At 37.2% G+C, this 15,075-nt stretch overlaps 1 protein-coding gene across 2 annotated transcripts in view; it reads right to left on the bottom strand.

The window, feature by feature from the left end:
• Nucleotides 1-15,075, bottom strand: part of fyco1a (FYVE and coiled-coil domain autophagy adaptor 1a) — a 34,548-nt gene that overhangs the window by 11,846 nt on the left and 7,627 nt on the right. For both annotated transcript variants that reach the window (XM_079849948.1, XM_079849949.1), the window contains exons 6-12: nucleotides 11,819-11,962; nucleotides 11,496-11,589; nucleotides 8,452-10,914; nucleotides 7,759-7,851; nucleotides 5,843-5,961; nucleotides 5,465-5,632; nucleotides 3,578-3,730 (exon numbers count right to left, since the gene is read on the bottom strand). In XM_079849948.1, coding sequence (XP_079706074.1) covers nucleotides 3,578-3,730; nucleotides 5,465-5,632; nucleotides 5,843-5,961; nucleotides 7,759-7,851; nucleotides 8,452-10,914; nucleotides 11,496-11,589; nucleotides 11,819-11,962 — 3,234 coding nt within the window. The remainder of the gene's footprint in view (nucleotides 1-3,577; nucleotides 3,731-5,464; nucleotides 5,633-5,842; nucleotides 5,962-7,758; nucleotides 7,852-8,451; nucleotides 10,915-11,495; nucleotides 11,590-11,818; nucleotides 11,963-15,075) is intronic.

The raw sequence follows: 15,075 nt of genomic DNA, 5'->3' as shown, positions 1-15,075 counted from the left end.
AATTGCTATAAAAACTCAGTATGTGTCTAAAAATCTTGAGGGGAGGACTGACTAAGACCAAATTGTGCTCAGTGACAGTTGTTTATTTGCATGCGTTATCTGAATTGTTTCAGCCAGGTTTACTAAAGTACTTATGCAGATCAGGAAACAAGGCAAACAGTCGAAAAATATGTGTTGTGTTGGCTGAGAAAAGAATGACAATGATTTCATTTAAATGTGCCCAGGGCTAAACCTGCACATACAGATGAAACAAAAAATTAGTTGGACACTTAAATCTCACTTAAATAATTTGTTTTTGAATATATTTGCATTATTTTACAATATATTTAATTCAATATGAATGTGTATAGAGCTTTTCACAGCACATATAGTTCCAAATGTTGTGAAGAGAAGAAATAATAGCACTTTTCCAGCTTTTACTTTTAGAGCCTTTCTTCAACAAATGTGTACAATACTTTAAAGGTGCAGTAAGCAATTTCTGCAAACACTATTGAAAATCAACACCAAATCAAACAAATTGTGAATATTTGCTAATGTCTGTTCTGTGTGTGTGCTGAAAAAAAAAAAAAGTGTTTGTACGTAGTCCGATCAGACCGAGCACCACAACAATCTTGAAGCCAATCAGCAGAAGGGGGCGTGTCCACTTATGATGGGTGACGAGAGAGAGTGAGCAAGCCAGACATTTATAGAAAGATTGTAGAAAGAGAGATGGCTGAGATATTACCAAACAGGAAAAGGTCAGAGGAATATTATTGGACGAAGAAGAGTTATAATCAGGCAAGAGCTAGGACCCGCGTTAATACTGGAAAAGCTTTTCAGCACTGGAGAGACGTTAGAGCAGGGCCGTCGCCAGAACAAACCAAATGGGGGGGCATTTAATTTTCATAGGGGGGCACACTTTTTTTAATGATCTGAGACAGACCAAAACAACAACCCATATTAGGCTATAACTAAAATAGACCACAATAGTCTTGTTTTGTTCAATTATTCAAATAAAATACTTCACCGTTTATTTTCTCTTAACATTTCCACATTTAGCTAGTAGCCTATTTTTTTTTTTTTTTTTTTTTTTTTTTTCGTCACATACACAACACAGTGCCATCTAGTGGCTTTCTTGAGTAACAGGCACAATCAACGTAACGTATATCATTACTGGTCTGATACCATGAAGACACAAAGGAGCGATTTTTATTATTATACAAGCGAGCAGGCTATCGCTGTAAAATGATCTGATTCGGTCCTTCATTTCCAAGATCATCAATGGCCTGCAGCTTTGGCCCTGTCACAGCCACAGCGACGGCGATCACGTCACTAGTAGTAGGCCCATTCATAATTACACCCGCTGCTCTGTCTACGCTGTGAACTTGTGTCTCATTAGACAAATTCTCCATTCCTACCATCTCATTAGCTCCAGAGTCGACTCGTCTCCACACACGTTGTTGTTGGTCAAAGTCGTCTTTGTTAACGACGAATCTTTAAACCACTTTCTTATATCCATAGCTTTGCTGTACAAAACCGGCAAAATTTGATTCTGAGATCGCATGCAATGCGCAGCTGCGCAAAGGAATTACGTATAACAATACTGTATGCTTAACTAAATGAATTGCATGATTTATGTGTGTAAGTATATGTATATATATATATACACATATATATATACATATACTTACACACAACTGCATATTGTAATTTGAATAAATAAAACTACTAACACAAAAATAACATATTGAAAGGTCTGCTGCTGGAGACTTGCCATTGGCTGTTGTATTTGAATAATTAATGAGGTAGGTCTTTGCAATGTTTGGGCGCTGTTTTTGGGATGTTTTAACAGTCATTTATGAATATAATTATATTTCAAGTTACGTTCTGTGTAATAATGCGTTGAATAATGAATTTTCTGAATCATTTCTGAAGATAATGTGTTATGCATTTCTAGTGTTACCGTTGTAGAGATTACTGTTCCTGTGAGCTAAGTTCTGCTGAAACAATTTGGATAGAAAGTTTAAATGATCACAGTCGCAGATACTCAGTATTGAACAATTAAAGTAATTTTACTGTATTGTACAGTGCGTTACATTTAGGGGGGCACGATAAGTCATATGGAGGGGCACTGCCCCCCAATGCCCCCCCTTGGCGACGGGCCTGCGTTAGAGATGCCAAGGTTGCTTTGTTTCTGCTTGATACGTGAGTAACATTGGTTTCACAGAACAAAGATATGCTGTTGTTGTAATATTAGCTTTAGTGTACTAAGCTACTAGTGTAGTGTACTTCCTGTACTAAGTATGTCAAATGTAAATCATTCACACATCCTCGTACACTAAAAACGTATAAGATTAGACAACTGATTACTTGTAAGAGTACATATGTTGTTTACATTATCATTTGTCCATGTCCACAACTATATGTTGGCAAAACTACACGTGCATTACGCACAAGAATGATTGAACACACAAGTGCCATTAGGAGACAGGATGATACATCTTCAATTTCTCGTCATTTTAAGTCTGCTAACCATTCTTTGTCTGACATGAAGTTCCTGGGCATCGAGAGGATTCTACCCCACAGGAGAGGTGGAGATAGAGATAGAAAATTATTGCAAAGGGAGGCTTTTTGGATCTTTGAACTTAAAACTTTATTTCCTGAAGGCATGAATGAAGAACTTGAATTTTCCTGTTTTTTGTAAAACACATTCTTTCTTTCTGTATGTCTACAATGCTGTATTATCATTGGAAGCTGCTCATTTGAAACTTATATCTGTTTGTAATTCTACTTGAGACAATTGAGATTGAGATGATTGTATTCAGCTGTTTATCCTTAATTGCTGACTTGCTTTAAAAGGGTGAATGTTGTTAGCTAAATGAGCACTGAAGATAGCAATGTGCTGAAACGTTTGCTGGTGTCTAGTCTGTTTTTAATCCACATGCACTTTGCACTTTATTTGCACAATGCAATTTGAAAAATAAAATATGCTTTTGTAGACTTCAAGTCTTGAGTTGATCAGTGTGCGGCCAGCTACTCCTCTTGTTCATTCAATATTAGCTTTAGTAACATGACAGTTTTGAGTGTTATTGTTAGCCTGCAGCTGGTGTGCTGGCGACTAACATCAAAGTCTTGCTTGTATGTCACCTTGCTTGTTTGCTCATTTGCATTGTCATTGTGCTTGCCGTCAGCTATGATAAAGACACATGCATTTCCACGCTTTATAAACTTAGAATGTTTAACGCCAGCTGTTAGTCATTGCCTGTGTTACATAGCAAGTTCATTATTTTGGGGGCGGAGCAATAAAGGGAGGCGTGTGTTTGTTGGGTGTTAAACCTGAGTGTTTCTCAGAAATCGCTTACCTCACATATAAATTAGTACTGAGAACAGGTGCGCTCAACTCCCAAACCGTTTTAAAAGAGCCAAAAGAGAGTGCGGTCTCACATATAAATTACCTAAGTTATTTATATATATATAATTAATAGTAAGCTAAATTACTTAGCTTTTTAAAATTCATAAATCAATTTTCCGCTGTTCTTTTGCATTTTCACTCCACCTCTACCTTGAGATCAGAGCAGGTGTTCGCGAGATTGCCCACCTGCAGTGATGCCGTCGCAGCCACCACGTGAACTGGCCCTGGCAGCCCAGGCAGTGTGTAGCCTCTTTATCCACCAGCCACCACTTCTCCTCCGCTCTCAGCTTCTGCTCGAACTCAAGAGCATCCGATTTCTGCCACAGAGCATCCTTATCCCTAAAAAAACGAGAGAGCAGGAGATGAGAAATGAAGGAAGACTCCAAGGTTCTCATGTCTCTTGGTGTCCTTGACGTCTAAAAGCGCTTTTCATGGTTCAGCCATTTCATTTCCATTTCATGTCTAGAGGAAACTTTTATCACATCTGCAGCTGTTTGATTATATCATTTTATCCACACCAAACTGTAGATTTTATCAAACAGGTGTTTATGCACATCCAGAATATCTTTGTGGCAGCAGCACTCTTATATCTTTTCTGCTCAGCATTCTGGCTCAGTAGACATTTGAGTTTTAATTTTGTTTTGCTTAGAGAATTACAGGTACCTTACAAACCATAAGAATATAATAATCTACAAAGGGACTGAATTAAACAGAGATATACAGCAACAACAATCTGAAAGGCAGGTGAGAACAAGCTCTTGATCTGCTTATATGTGTGCTTCTTTGATATAAAAACATTTCATGCTCCCATTATCAGTTTTCTTGACATTTCATTGAGAATTCGAGTAGCTTCATCTGTTAAAATCCTTTTCTTTTTTTTTACTTTCTCTTTCTATCCCCTGAAGTGAGATGTAAATGAAAAATAAATATTCTATATTTATTAAAGTATATATATATATATATATATATATATATATATATATATATATATATATATATATATATATATATATATATATATATATATATATATATATATATATATACACATATACATATATGTAAGGGATAATGTATAGAGAGGCGGTCGTTATAGCGAATAACAACCCCGACAGGCTGAACAGGACCCCGACGCGAAGCGGAGGGGTCTTGAATCAGCCTGAAGGGGTTGTTATTCGCTATAAAGACCGCCTCTCTATACATTATCCCGCTTATTACATGGCTGCCTACAAAATAAATAAATAATTTGCCACGAATTATTGATTTAAAAAGGAGTTTATTGATTTAAAAACGATTGTATTGCTTCCGCCAAAGAAAATAGTCCGTTCCGCGTCCATAGCAACGCGCTGTTTTTCATGGCAACGGTCTGTTATACTTCGCAGCGGTCTGTTATCAAGAAATAACAGACCGCATTCTACATTGGAATTCAGCCAAGCCATGTAATAAATATACATATACATATATATTTCTGTAAAGCTGCTTTGAAATTATATGTAGTGTGAAAAGTACTTTACAAATAAATGTGAATTGAATTGAGTATATATATTTTATTATAATTAATTTAATATGTTTTATAATTTAAAACATAGAACATTTATTATTATATATAAATTATTATTATAAGAATGAGCAAAGCAGGTAAAAACCTATTGACACCAAAAGAAAGCAGACAAAGCTAAATTAATTTCTGACAAAAAGCGTCCAATAATTTTCACTACAAGAATTTTGAAACAACAACAAAAAACTAAAATATTCCAATTATATTCAAATATAAAAAAAAATATTTACAACTATTTAAAGGATTTTCAAAATGACAAAGTAAAATGAATCATCCAAAACTATTTACACAAAGATTGAAATGAAACATTCTGAGTGTGAGATAGTCCATAAGAATGCACTGAATCTTTTATCAGGAAAAATGTGTGTTTGATGGAAAAAAGCCTTACATGTTAGAAAAACTTAACCCTGACCTATAACAAAGAAAACACATTGACTTATTATTAACAACGAAATAACCCAGATTTTAGGTTAGGAAAGAGAAGCTAACCCTGAAGTTCAAGGCGATATACAGACCTAATAAGTTCGATGAGCCGTTCCTCCAGGTTTACTTTGGTTTGGCTCAGATCCTCCAGCTCAGCAGACATCTGGAGATGCTGGTTCTGAGTCTCTGTCAACACCTGATCCAGTTTCTGCTTCAGTTCTTCCCTCTCCTTCTGTACGTCACTAAGAGCCTCTTTGGTACTAAGGCAGAGAGAAAAAGCAAAAAGAATTTAATAATATTGCATAAAAATATAACCTAAACAATAATTACTAAAACCGAATCTCTTCAAGGGTCCAAGAAATCCTTAACATGAGGATCCATTTGGAAATCCATTAGTGATGGCTTTTATTCATGCAGATCCATTATCTGTGCTGCATTAACCCTTTTATAGTGCTTTTGAACGTGCTCACCTTGATACACTTCCTTGCAGCTGTTGCGTCTCACACTCTCTCTCATGTATCAGAGTCTTACAATCAGTGATGTAAGAATCCTTCTCCTCAATCAGACGAGAGTATTCTATCTTCACTCCCTAAATATAAACACACGAACAAACAGTCAAATGCATGAACACAATCTGGACACAAACATTCACATACATTGACAATGTTCTGTACAGTTATTTTGTCTCATTTTGTTTTATTTTATCTTGATTTTCATCTTATCCAAGGAACAAAAAAAGTGCTGATTTGATTACCTCATACTGTAATATTGAAACAACAGCATTTAATCCTTTAGCATTAACAAAAACGTACAATAACTAACCCTAACTAAGTTTTTGGACATGTACGATGGCAACACTTACAAAAAACATACTATGGTACTATCATGGTTGTTAAGACATAGTAGTACCACAGTATTACCACAGTATTTTCGACATGTACCATTGCAGTATTATAGTATTATTTCACTTCCATGTTCTACAAGTACCACAGTATTACAATCTGATATCACTATTATACTATGGTACCGCCAAAGTACTTTTTGTAAAAGAATGCCATGTTTTGTTGAATTCTTTAAAGTACAGTGCTATGCATAAGTTTAGACACCCATGCTAAAGTTGACTAAAAAGAGGAATAAAAAATCATCTTTTGGAAATTTAACTTAATGGCTTAATTAAAAAAATTAGGAAAAATCCAACCTTTAAGGACACCAATTTTCTTTGTGAATGAATAATGTATCATAAATAAATAAATGTTCTTCCTTAACATACAGGGTGCATAAGTTTGGACACCCCTATGTTACATTCCCATAGAGGCAGGCAGATTTTTATTTTTAAAGGCCAGTTACTTCATGGATCCAGGATACTATGCATCCTGATAAAGTTCCCTTGGCCTTTGGAATTAAAATAGCCCCACATCATCACATGGCCTTCACCATACCTAGAGATTGGCATGGTTTTATTTCAGTTAGCCTAATAGCTGGTTTGATTTGCATTGAGAGATGATCTTATGGAAAGTACCCCATGCCAGTCTCTAGGTATGGTGAAGGCTATGTGATGATGTGGGGCTATTTTAATTCCAAAGGCCAAGGGAACTTTATTTTAAGGAAGAACATTTATTTATTTACGATACATTATTCATTCACAAAGAAAATTGGTGTCCTTAAAGGTTGGATTTTTCTTAATTTTTTTAATTAAGGCATTAAGTTCAATTTCCAAAAGATGATTTTTTATTCCTCTTTTTAGTCAACTTTAGCATGGGTGTCTAAACTTATGTATAGCACTGTATATTGGAGTACCATGTAAATACCATGGTGCATGAATATGGCACGATTCAGCACCATGATATAACCATCAATCAAATACCATCACTGTACTGCCACAATACCATTTTTCAAGAGAAATTGTAAATATATATTTTAACTCAGTAGTTATGCAAAAAACAAATAGTAGAGAGGAAAAACAACAACAGCATAAGCTTTATTGTTGCAAAAAGCTGAAACATTTTAAGAATATTATTATAGAAGATAATTACAGTGGCACTTGTCCTCTAATTGACAAATATCTACCAGAAACCGTATGCACTGTTACTAATTATAGACTTATTGAGAAGCAAATTATTCATCACTGTCTGGCAATTAGCCCCAATCTCTTGTCATCTATTTCACCGTCTCGCACAGTGGGTCTCCAATGAACAAGAACAAAAGGAGCAGCAAGAGATCAAACATTCATCACCTACTAATATCAGTGTTATCAGCCAACAGAGATGCATAATAATGATTCACATGCTGGTGTGCAAAAAGTATCTGATGCTCATGAAGATCATTAAAATGAAAGTATTAGTCAGTCCTCACTCAGAGTCACACCTGGCTCAAAACATTTACATACCTCTGACTCTGATAATTTGGCCTCCAGCTCAGATGTCTTCTTCAACTCCATGTCTAGCTGAGTTTTCAAACCCTCGATCTCTTCATTAAGACTCTAGTTTGAAAAGTAATAATTATATAAATAATTAATATATAATGTACTAGAAAATATAAAAAATTATTTGAATGCTAAAATATCATTTTACATAAAATGTGCTTGGATTTATGTCAATCACAAAGTAAATCAGATAAAACCACTAAAGTGGCATTCAAAAAAATTGCATTTATGTCATGTCAGAATTACTGTAATTACGGGTTTCTGACTTGCAGTGCGAGTTCACACTGTTCAGCTTAAATTATTTTTCTCACTTAACTGCTGTGACATGTAAAGACAACCAAAAAGGCTGCAAGAGGTACATGTATGGTGCATGCTTTTATTGATATTCCTTTTCTAATTTTACTATTAGTAATAAACAATACTGTAAAAACTAATAAATAACAACAAAAAACACTGCATATATAAAATGCACATCAACACCAAAGTGCAATACATTTGATACATTTTGGCATTTGATACGAGATTTGCCACAGAAATAAATTATTTCAGAGAGCTGTCATCTTTGTAATTGCTATAATTCTCCAATGACATGAACATGAAGTAAGTATGTGGCAAAAGGGATTTAAAGTGATAATGAAGATTCTGAGATAATTTTACCTTTATCTGGTTCTTGAAAGTCATGCTCTCCGTGCTCATCTGAAATTTCCCTGCAGCGATCTCTTCTCGTGCAGCGTCCCGCTCGCCCTCTGTCTTGTCCAGCAGATCTTTTAGTTCCAGCACAGTTTCTGAAAGCTTCTCCGTCTGCTGGAGCTCTTCACGTAGACTAGAGTTTTCTTGGTGAAGAGCCACCAGGCTGGCATTGAGCCGCTCAGTTTCCTTCACTCCTTGCTGTTGCAGTTCTTGTATCCGAGCAGCTTCGGCAGCCCATCGTTCCCGGGCCTCTTCCCGCTCTGCAGTGAGTTGGCAAATTGTTATTCCCAGCTCCGCCATTTCTGTGTTGACTCGGTGGAGACACTCTCTGGTCTCAGCATTCTCCAGGACCAGCCGTTCATTCTGTGACTTGAGCTCTGCCAGCTCCTCTTGGGCTGAAGCAATCTCAGCGGTTGTTTTCTGATGTGCAGATGTCTCCTGGTTCAGTTGCAACGTTAAGGCTTCAACACGTTCGCTAGACTGCAGGAGTTCACTCACATGCAGTCGATTCTGCTCCTCCGCCTGCTTCTTCAATTGCTCAGTCAAGATCCGCAGTTCTGCACAGGAAGCCTCAGTGACATCCAGCTTTACTTGAGTCTTGTCCTTCTCTTCTATAGCACTGTGAAGTTTAGCCCTAAAATCGAGCACTTCCTCTTGAAGCCTAGAAACTTCTTTCACACTCAATCCCAGCTGTTCTTCCAGGAGAGTCACTTTTAAAGCAATCTCTTGGGTTTCTTTAGCCTGACATGCGCTCTGCTCAAGTTGGACCTTCTCTGAAACTTTCCTCTTGGCCTCAAGACTATTAATCATCTCTGTTTGTTTAACAAAAGCTCTTTCTGCCTTTGTCTTTTCCATTTCCAAATCCCTCTCCCGACCTTCAAGTTCTTCCACCCTTCCCTGGAGCTCCTCACAGAGCCTCTCCTGGTCCTCCAGTTTGGAATCCTTATCTTTAAGCTGAGCGGTCAGGTTTGCCTCATTGCATTTCGCAGCTCCAAGACTCTTCTCAAGTTCAGCAATCTGGCTGTTGATGTTGCGTATCTCCTCCTGCATAGCTGTGAGGGCCGCTTTAAGAGTGACCTGAACCTCCATGAGGTCCTTGTTTTCCAGCTCCCGTTGGCGAACTGAACTCTTGGATTCCTCCAACTGCATGTTGGCCTTATGCAGCCTCTCATCCAGACTCCTGTTCTCCTCTCTCATTCGCTGCTCTCGTTCATCCACTGTCACTCTCCCGTCATCAATTTGCGCTCGCAACTGCTTCTCCGAGGCCCTCAATCCGGCCAGCTCACTCTCCAGGGAGGATTTGTTTTTAAGCAACTCCTTCTTGGTGTCCTCAGTCTTGTTCATCATCTGGAGGAGCTCACTGTTTTGCTCCATAAGCATGGCACAGCTATCTTTGTACTCGTCAATCTTCTTGGCCTGCGCTTTGGTGCTGTTCTCCAGTTCAGATACGGTTACCATCAGATTCTGTTTCTCCCTATTAAGCTTCTCTGATTCCTTCTCCAGAAACTGGATTGTCTTGGTACTGGAGAGAAGATCAGATTCTTTAGCCTTTAGCTGTGTCCGCAATCCTCGCAGATGCCCTTCCAGACCACTCATCTTTTTCTCAAGCTCTTCTTTATCCTCTTGCATTTCCTTCCTCTCCACCTTCGCCTGTTTTTCCATAGTTTCCAGAGAGTTCTGGAGATCTAGCAGTTGCCTCTGAAGGTTGCTGGTCTCTTTATCTCGCACTGCAAGAGCCCCTTGGAGTTTGTCCATGATATTACGGTGCTCTTCTGCTCTGGTTTGTAGTTGTTTACCCTTCTCCATCCAAGCAGCCATTTTCACCTCAGCCTCTTTGAGTGCCTCATCCTTCATTCGGACTTTCTCAGCTAGTTGTTCTGCCTGCCTTCTCCTCTCTTCTCCTTCTGCAAGAGCATCTATTCTCCCCTTCTCAGCATCTTTCAATTCATTTAACAACTCGTGAATCTTCTGGGCAGAGTTGAAGTCACTGGTCGCTCTCTGGCCTTTCTCATCCAATACTCCATCTAGCCTTGCCATCAATTCCTCATTTTTACGCTCTGCTGCTGCCAACATGTCCTGGAGGTCCTTGTGGGAGGCCTCTTGGATGGTCTCGCGTCCCCTCAAGACCTCCAGCTCATGGGATAGGGCTCGTTCGCGCTCAGCTAGCATCTCCAGGTTCTGCTGGAGCTCCTGATGGTTACCTTGGGCAGCTAAAGAGACATCCAGCTGCCTTTGAAGCTCCACCACAACCCCACGAAGTTCACCCGCCTCGGCACCTAACTGCTGCACCTGGTCGAGGAACTCTCTTTGTTTTAATTCAGACTGGTCCAGCTCCAGGCGGAGATCGTCTATAGCACTGATGGAAGAATCATTCAGTCCACTGGAGTTTAGCACAGACATGTCTGGACTCCCAGGGAACTCGTGTGCCTGCTGTAAGTTTTGGGAGAAAGACAGAAAATAAACAGAGAGGAGATGCACATAATCAGTAAGATAAAGATAGATTGCTTCAAGTTGAATAGATCTGAGAAAGTTGAAATTGAGTAGATTTGAGACATTTTTAGACAAACAATGCCATCTACTGGATATAAAACAGTGGTGTGAATGATACATGAAAAATAATAAATATGTAATACATGTAATATACTTAATATTAATAAATATTTTTAAATGGTTACACTTTATTTTAAGGTATCATTGTTACAGTTTAATTATATATTTAAATACTGAGTAATATTAATTAACAACATGTATTTACTATAGAGTTAGGGTAGGATTAGGGTTTGGTTGAGGGTTAGTTGCATGTAATTATGCATAATTACTATGGTAAGTACATGTAACAATGACACTAAAATAAAGTGTTACCTTTAATAGTAATAATTAGTATAAATATTAATTAATTACTAATATAAATAATATTCGTAATTAATACAATTAATATATTTGTATAATGCATGAATTTTAACTTTTATTTTACTTAAAGCTATAGGGACATACTATTGATGTGCTGGTACCTGTGAGTATGTGCTGGCCAGACTGTTGATGCTGGAACTACGACTCGGTGGTTTCCACATGTGACTGGGAGAGCTAGTCATTCCCAGTGTCCTCCTGTGACACATTTTTTAGTCAACTTTAAATGAACTGAAATGAACATCAATCAGATTATTAAAACACATTCACACACATACTATTTCCAGTCATGGCAAATGGACTATAAATACCACACGGCAAATGGACTATAAATTAGTAGCATTATATGTTTGCCAGTGTGTTTGTGTTAGTCTACTGTTGATGTTATATTTATATAATAAATTGCAAAATTACAGCGTGCTCTTACCGTGCAAAAGTGGGCCATTCTGAATCAAGGTCATGACCCCTGGATGCCACATCAAATTGAACATCATTGAGCTCATAGAGATAATTAATTATGTCCACACTGAGATGGGGTTTGAGAAATGGACTCCGGGAATTATACCAGTCACTGCAGAAAAACACCATTTTAAAAAAGGCTTTCATGTCCAACTCAAGTCTAACATACTAAATGGCATGAGCAATAAGAATTATGGTATCCCGAATCATATTACATTGGAAATAGAAAGATGCTTGGATGGTTCACTATTCAAAGTAGTTTTGAGAATGCACATTCTTGTATGTATACCCACAACAACCTCTTGCACAACAGATGCATAGTAGATTATGACAGTTCTCAGTTGACTTTTTGATAAATCTTAGTACCTGACGTGCAAATGCAAACAAATAAGTGGAAAAATGAAAAAAATTGTTTCAAAAATTCACATGTTGTCATACTAATAAAGTATGTATCACCAGCATAGCACATACTTTTAAGTGCAAAGTAGACATATTTGAAGAGGAATGCAGCCTTAATCATAGATCCCCAAAGAGGAATGCATTGGAAATAAGTCTGTCACAATTTCTTACAGGTTTAGTGCAAACTTTTAAGCTATCAAAAATGACATTGTACTGGCCATATTAATTCAGTCACGCCATGGGCTATCGTGCCATTTGCTCATCACAAATGCTGCATAGTCTGAAAATGAATCAATCTTTACTCAAAATAAGGAAGCTCACAATAAGCAGGCATACACATGCACACCCATTAACCCTGAGTAACTGTAATATTGTTTCTTAAAACAGGGAAGCTAATTTTAAGAAGTAAAACTATGTGGGAAGCATTTTCAGTATTGTTTCTACTGAATTAATCTGTGATGTAAATAGTACTTGTAACTAGAACAAGCGGAAATGAGTTTTTGCCTTTTTTGGTTTAGATTGTGAACCTGCCATATTTAACTATTCATACCTCTACACTGAAGCCACAACCAATTTTTCCATAATCACTAAAATGCTGCATGAAAACTTTGTGTTTTTGCTCAATTTTAGCATACACATGTTTGATATGGGCAGCTGAATTCTGGACAATTAAGGCCATTTGGTTACATTTTTTAACTTCCATACAGAATATAAATTTTCAAATGACCATTTTAATGAATTATAAAGTAACAGATTTAATTTACTATACATTGAATTAATTACTATATATAAACAATGTGCATACACATTTAAGTATTTTTATTTATTGCATGCTTATGTATGTCATTAATGTTTGTATTATTAACATTGCTTTTACTATTTTAAGCAATCTGATCTACTTTTAATGTCACAGTATAAAATAAAGGCTATTATTAATTATTTGTTTATTAGTTATTATTTATTATTATTATAATTAATATGAAAAAAATTAACTTGATCAAAAATAAATCTGTAAAATAAACAGATTTATTCTTTTAAGAAGACTTGCAACTTCTTAATTCTGTAATCCTATTATATTTATAATAATAATAATATTTTACACAAATAAAGAAATTGTTAAAAATATGAATAAAAAGGAAGTAAACCCCGCAACAGTGCAATCTGTGTGCACCAGGGAAGTACTATAGGTAGTGCTAATTTTACATACAATACACTATGAACATGACATGAATACGACATAGCGGCCAACTGGACATAAGTGCACCATAGTTTGAAATCAAGGATTTCAAGTTTGTTGATTGTGTGTGTCCAGTGACAGCTGAACTCTGTCCGCATCTGATTCGCACAGCTTACACACATTTTTAAACAGGCTACAAATGCACTCTTCATAAGATCTAACAGCAACATTCACTAAAATTTTCAAGGTTTGTGAAACTAAATGTTTATTAGATATTTGTTTGAATTATATAAATGCATACTTGCTGAATGCTGGTGGGAGATAAAGTTTTATAACAATAGTTTTTCGCATAATAATTCATTAGACAACTGTTAAACAGAGACAGTAAGCTAATGAAGATGAAGAATGGGAGCTCGGATGCTCAGGCGCTGACGCTCTCAGTGTTTTTTTTAAATAAAAGTCCTGCTTTTGACACATCAGCCAAACAGAAAAACGTATTGGCCGATACCACTGATCTGCAGCTAAAATGCTTCTGAAATAAGTGTAGGCAAACTTTACTAATTCTGGGTCACCGAGCATGAAAATAATACTCAAAATTGTTGATTGGCTCTAGTTTTTAAGATATGCTATCGGGTCAGTATAGGACCTTTGACATGGGAATGGCGGAGAATAAGTGAGTAATAAAGGGAAGGGATCTCAATTGAAACCAGAAATGACTAAAATACATCTATGAATGGGTTTGGACCATAGACTGTAAAAAAAGATGGACGACGCCCCTTCGCTCTCTTCCATTGGTGAGAACTGAAGCCGCCAGTGTCCCGATATGGCGCTGACATCTTGGAACTTGAGTCTGCGCAGTAGCGATCTTGGGACCAGACCTGCGCAGTCGTGAGCAGGAAGTAAAGCCGCGAAATCAAGGCCCCGCCCTCACTCTCGCAGAATGCACTCTCCCTGAGTGCACTTTTTTAAAAATTGATTGCAGTACGACAAAAGGTTTGTTAAAATAAAGTAAATACAATCTCGAGACGTTTTGGCTTCACTTTTCAGGGCTTGTGCGGCACGCTTGGTTTGGACCAAAACAATGAATGATGCAATCTGATGCTGGTATTGCGTCATACATGATATTAATTGCATCATATTATTTCTATAAGTCATGCATGATACAATCATAACAAATCTTACATTACCCTGCTGTATGAATTGCCCTATATCAGCTCTAGAAATCATACAGCAGGGGTGCAAAACTCAATTCCTGGACGGCCACAGCCCTGTCGAGTTTATTTCCAACCCTGCTCCAACACACACACCTGAAAGACTTGATGAGCTGGATCAGGTGTGTATAATTAGGGTTGAAGCAAAACTCTGCAGGGTTGTGGCCCTCCAGGAACTGAGTTTGACACCCCGTCATACAGTGGTGCTGGCTCTTACTTGTTTGATTTTGCAAAGGGATAAATTTCTGTTTAGCCAAAGTGAGCAGAGATGCTTCGTACTTGTGTGAACAGTGCAGATAACTTCAAATGAAGCAAATGGAGCCCATCATTGCTGGACAGTGACAAGAGATGCTCCATTTACAAGCCGAGAAGCTCTGAGTAGACCCTGAATAGGACTAAACTATGTACATAACAGCTTTTTACATTTTGTTTCATATA

The sequence above is a fragment of the Squalius cephalus genome (assembly GCF_949319135.1).
Source record: "Squalius cephalus genome assembly, chromosome: 18".
In the NCBI taxonomy this organism is placed as follows: Eukaryota; Metazoa; Chordata; class Actinopteri; order Cypriniformes; family Leuciscidae; genus Squalius; species Squalius cephalus.
The sequence above is the reverse complement of the archived record's forward strand: the minus strand, read 5'-3'. Positions and strand labels throughout refer to the sequence as shown.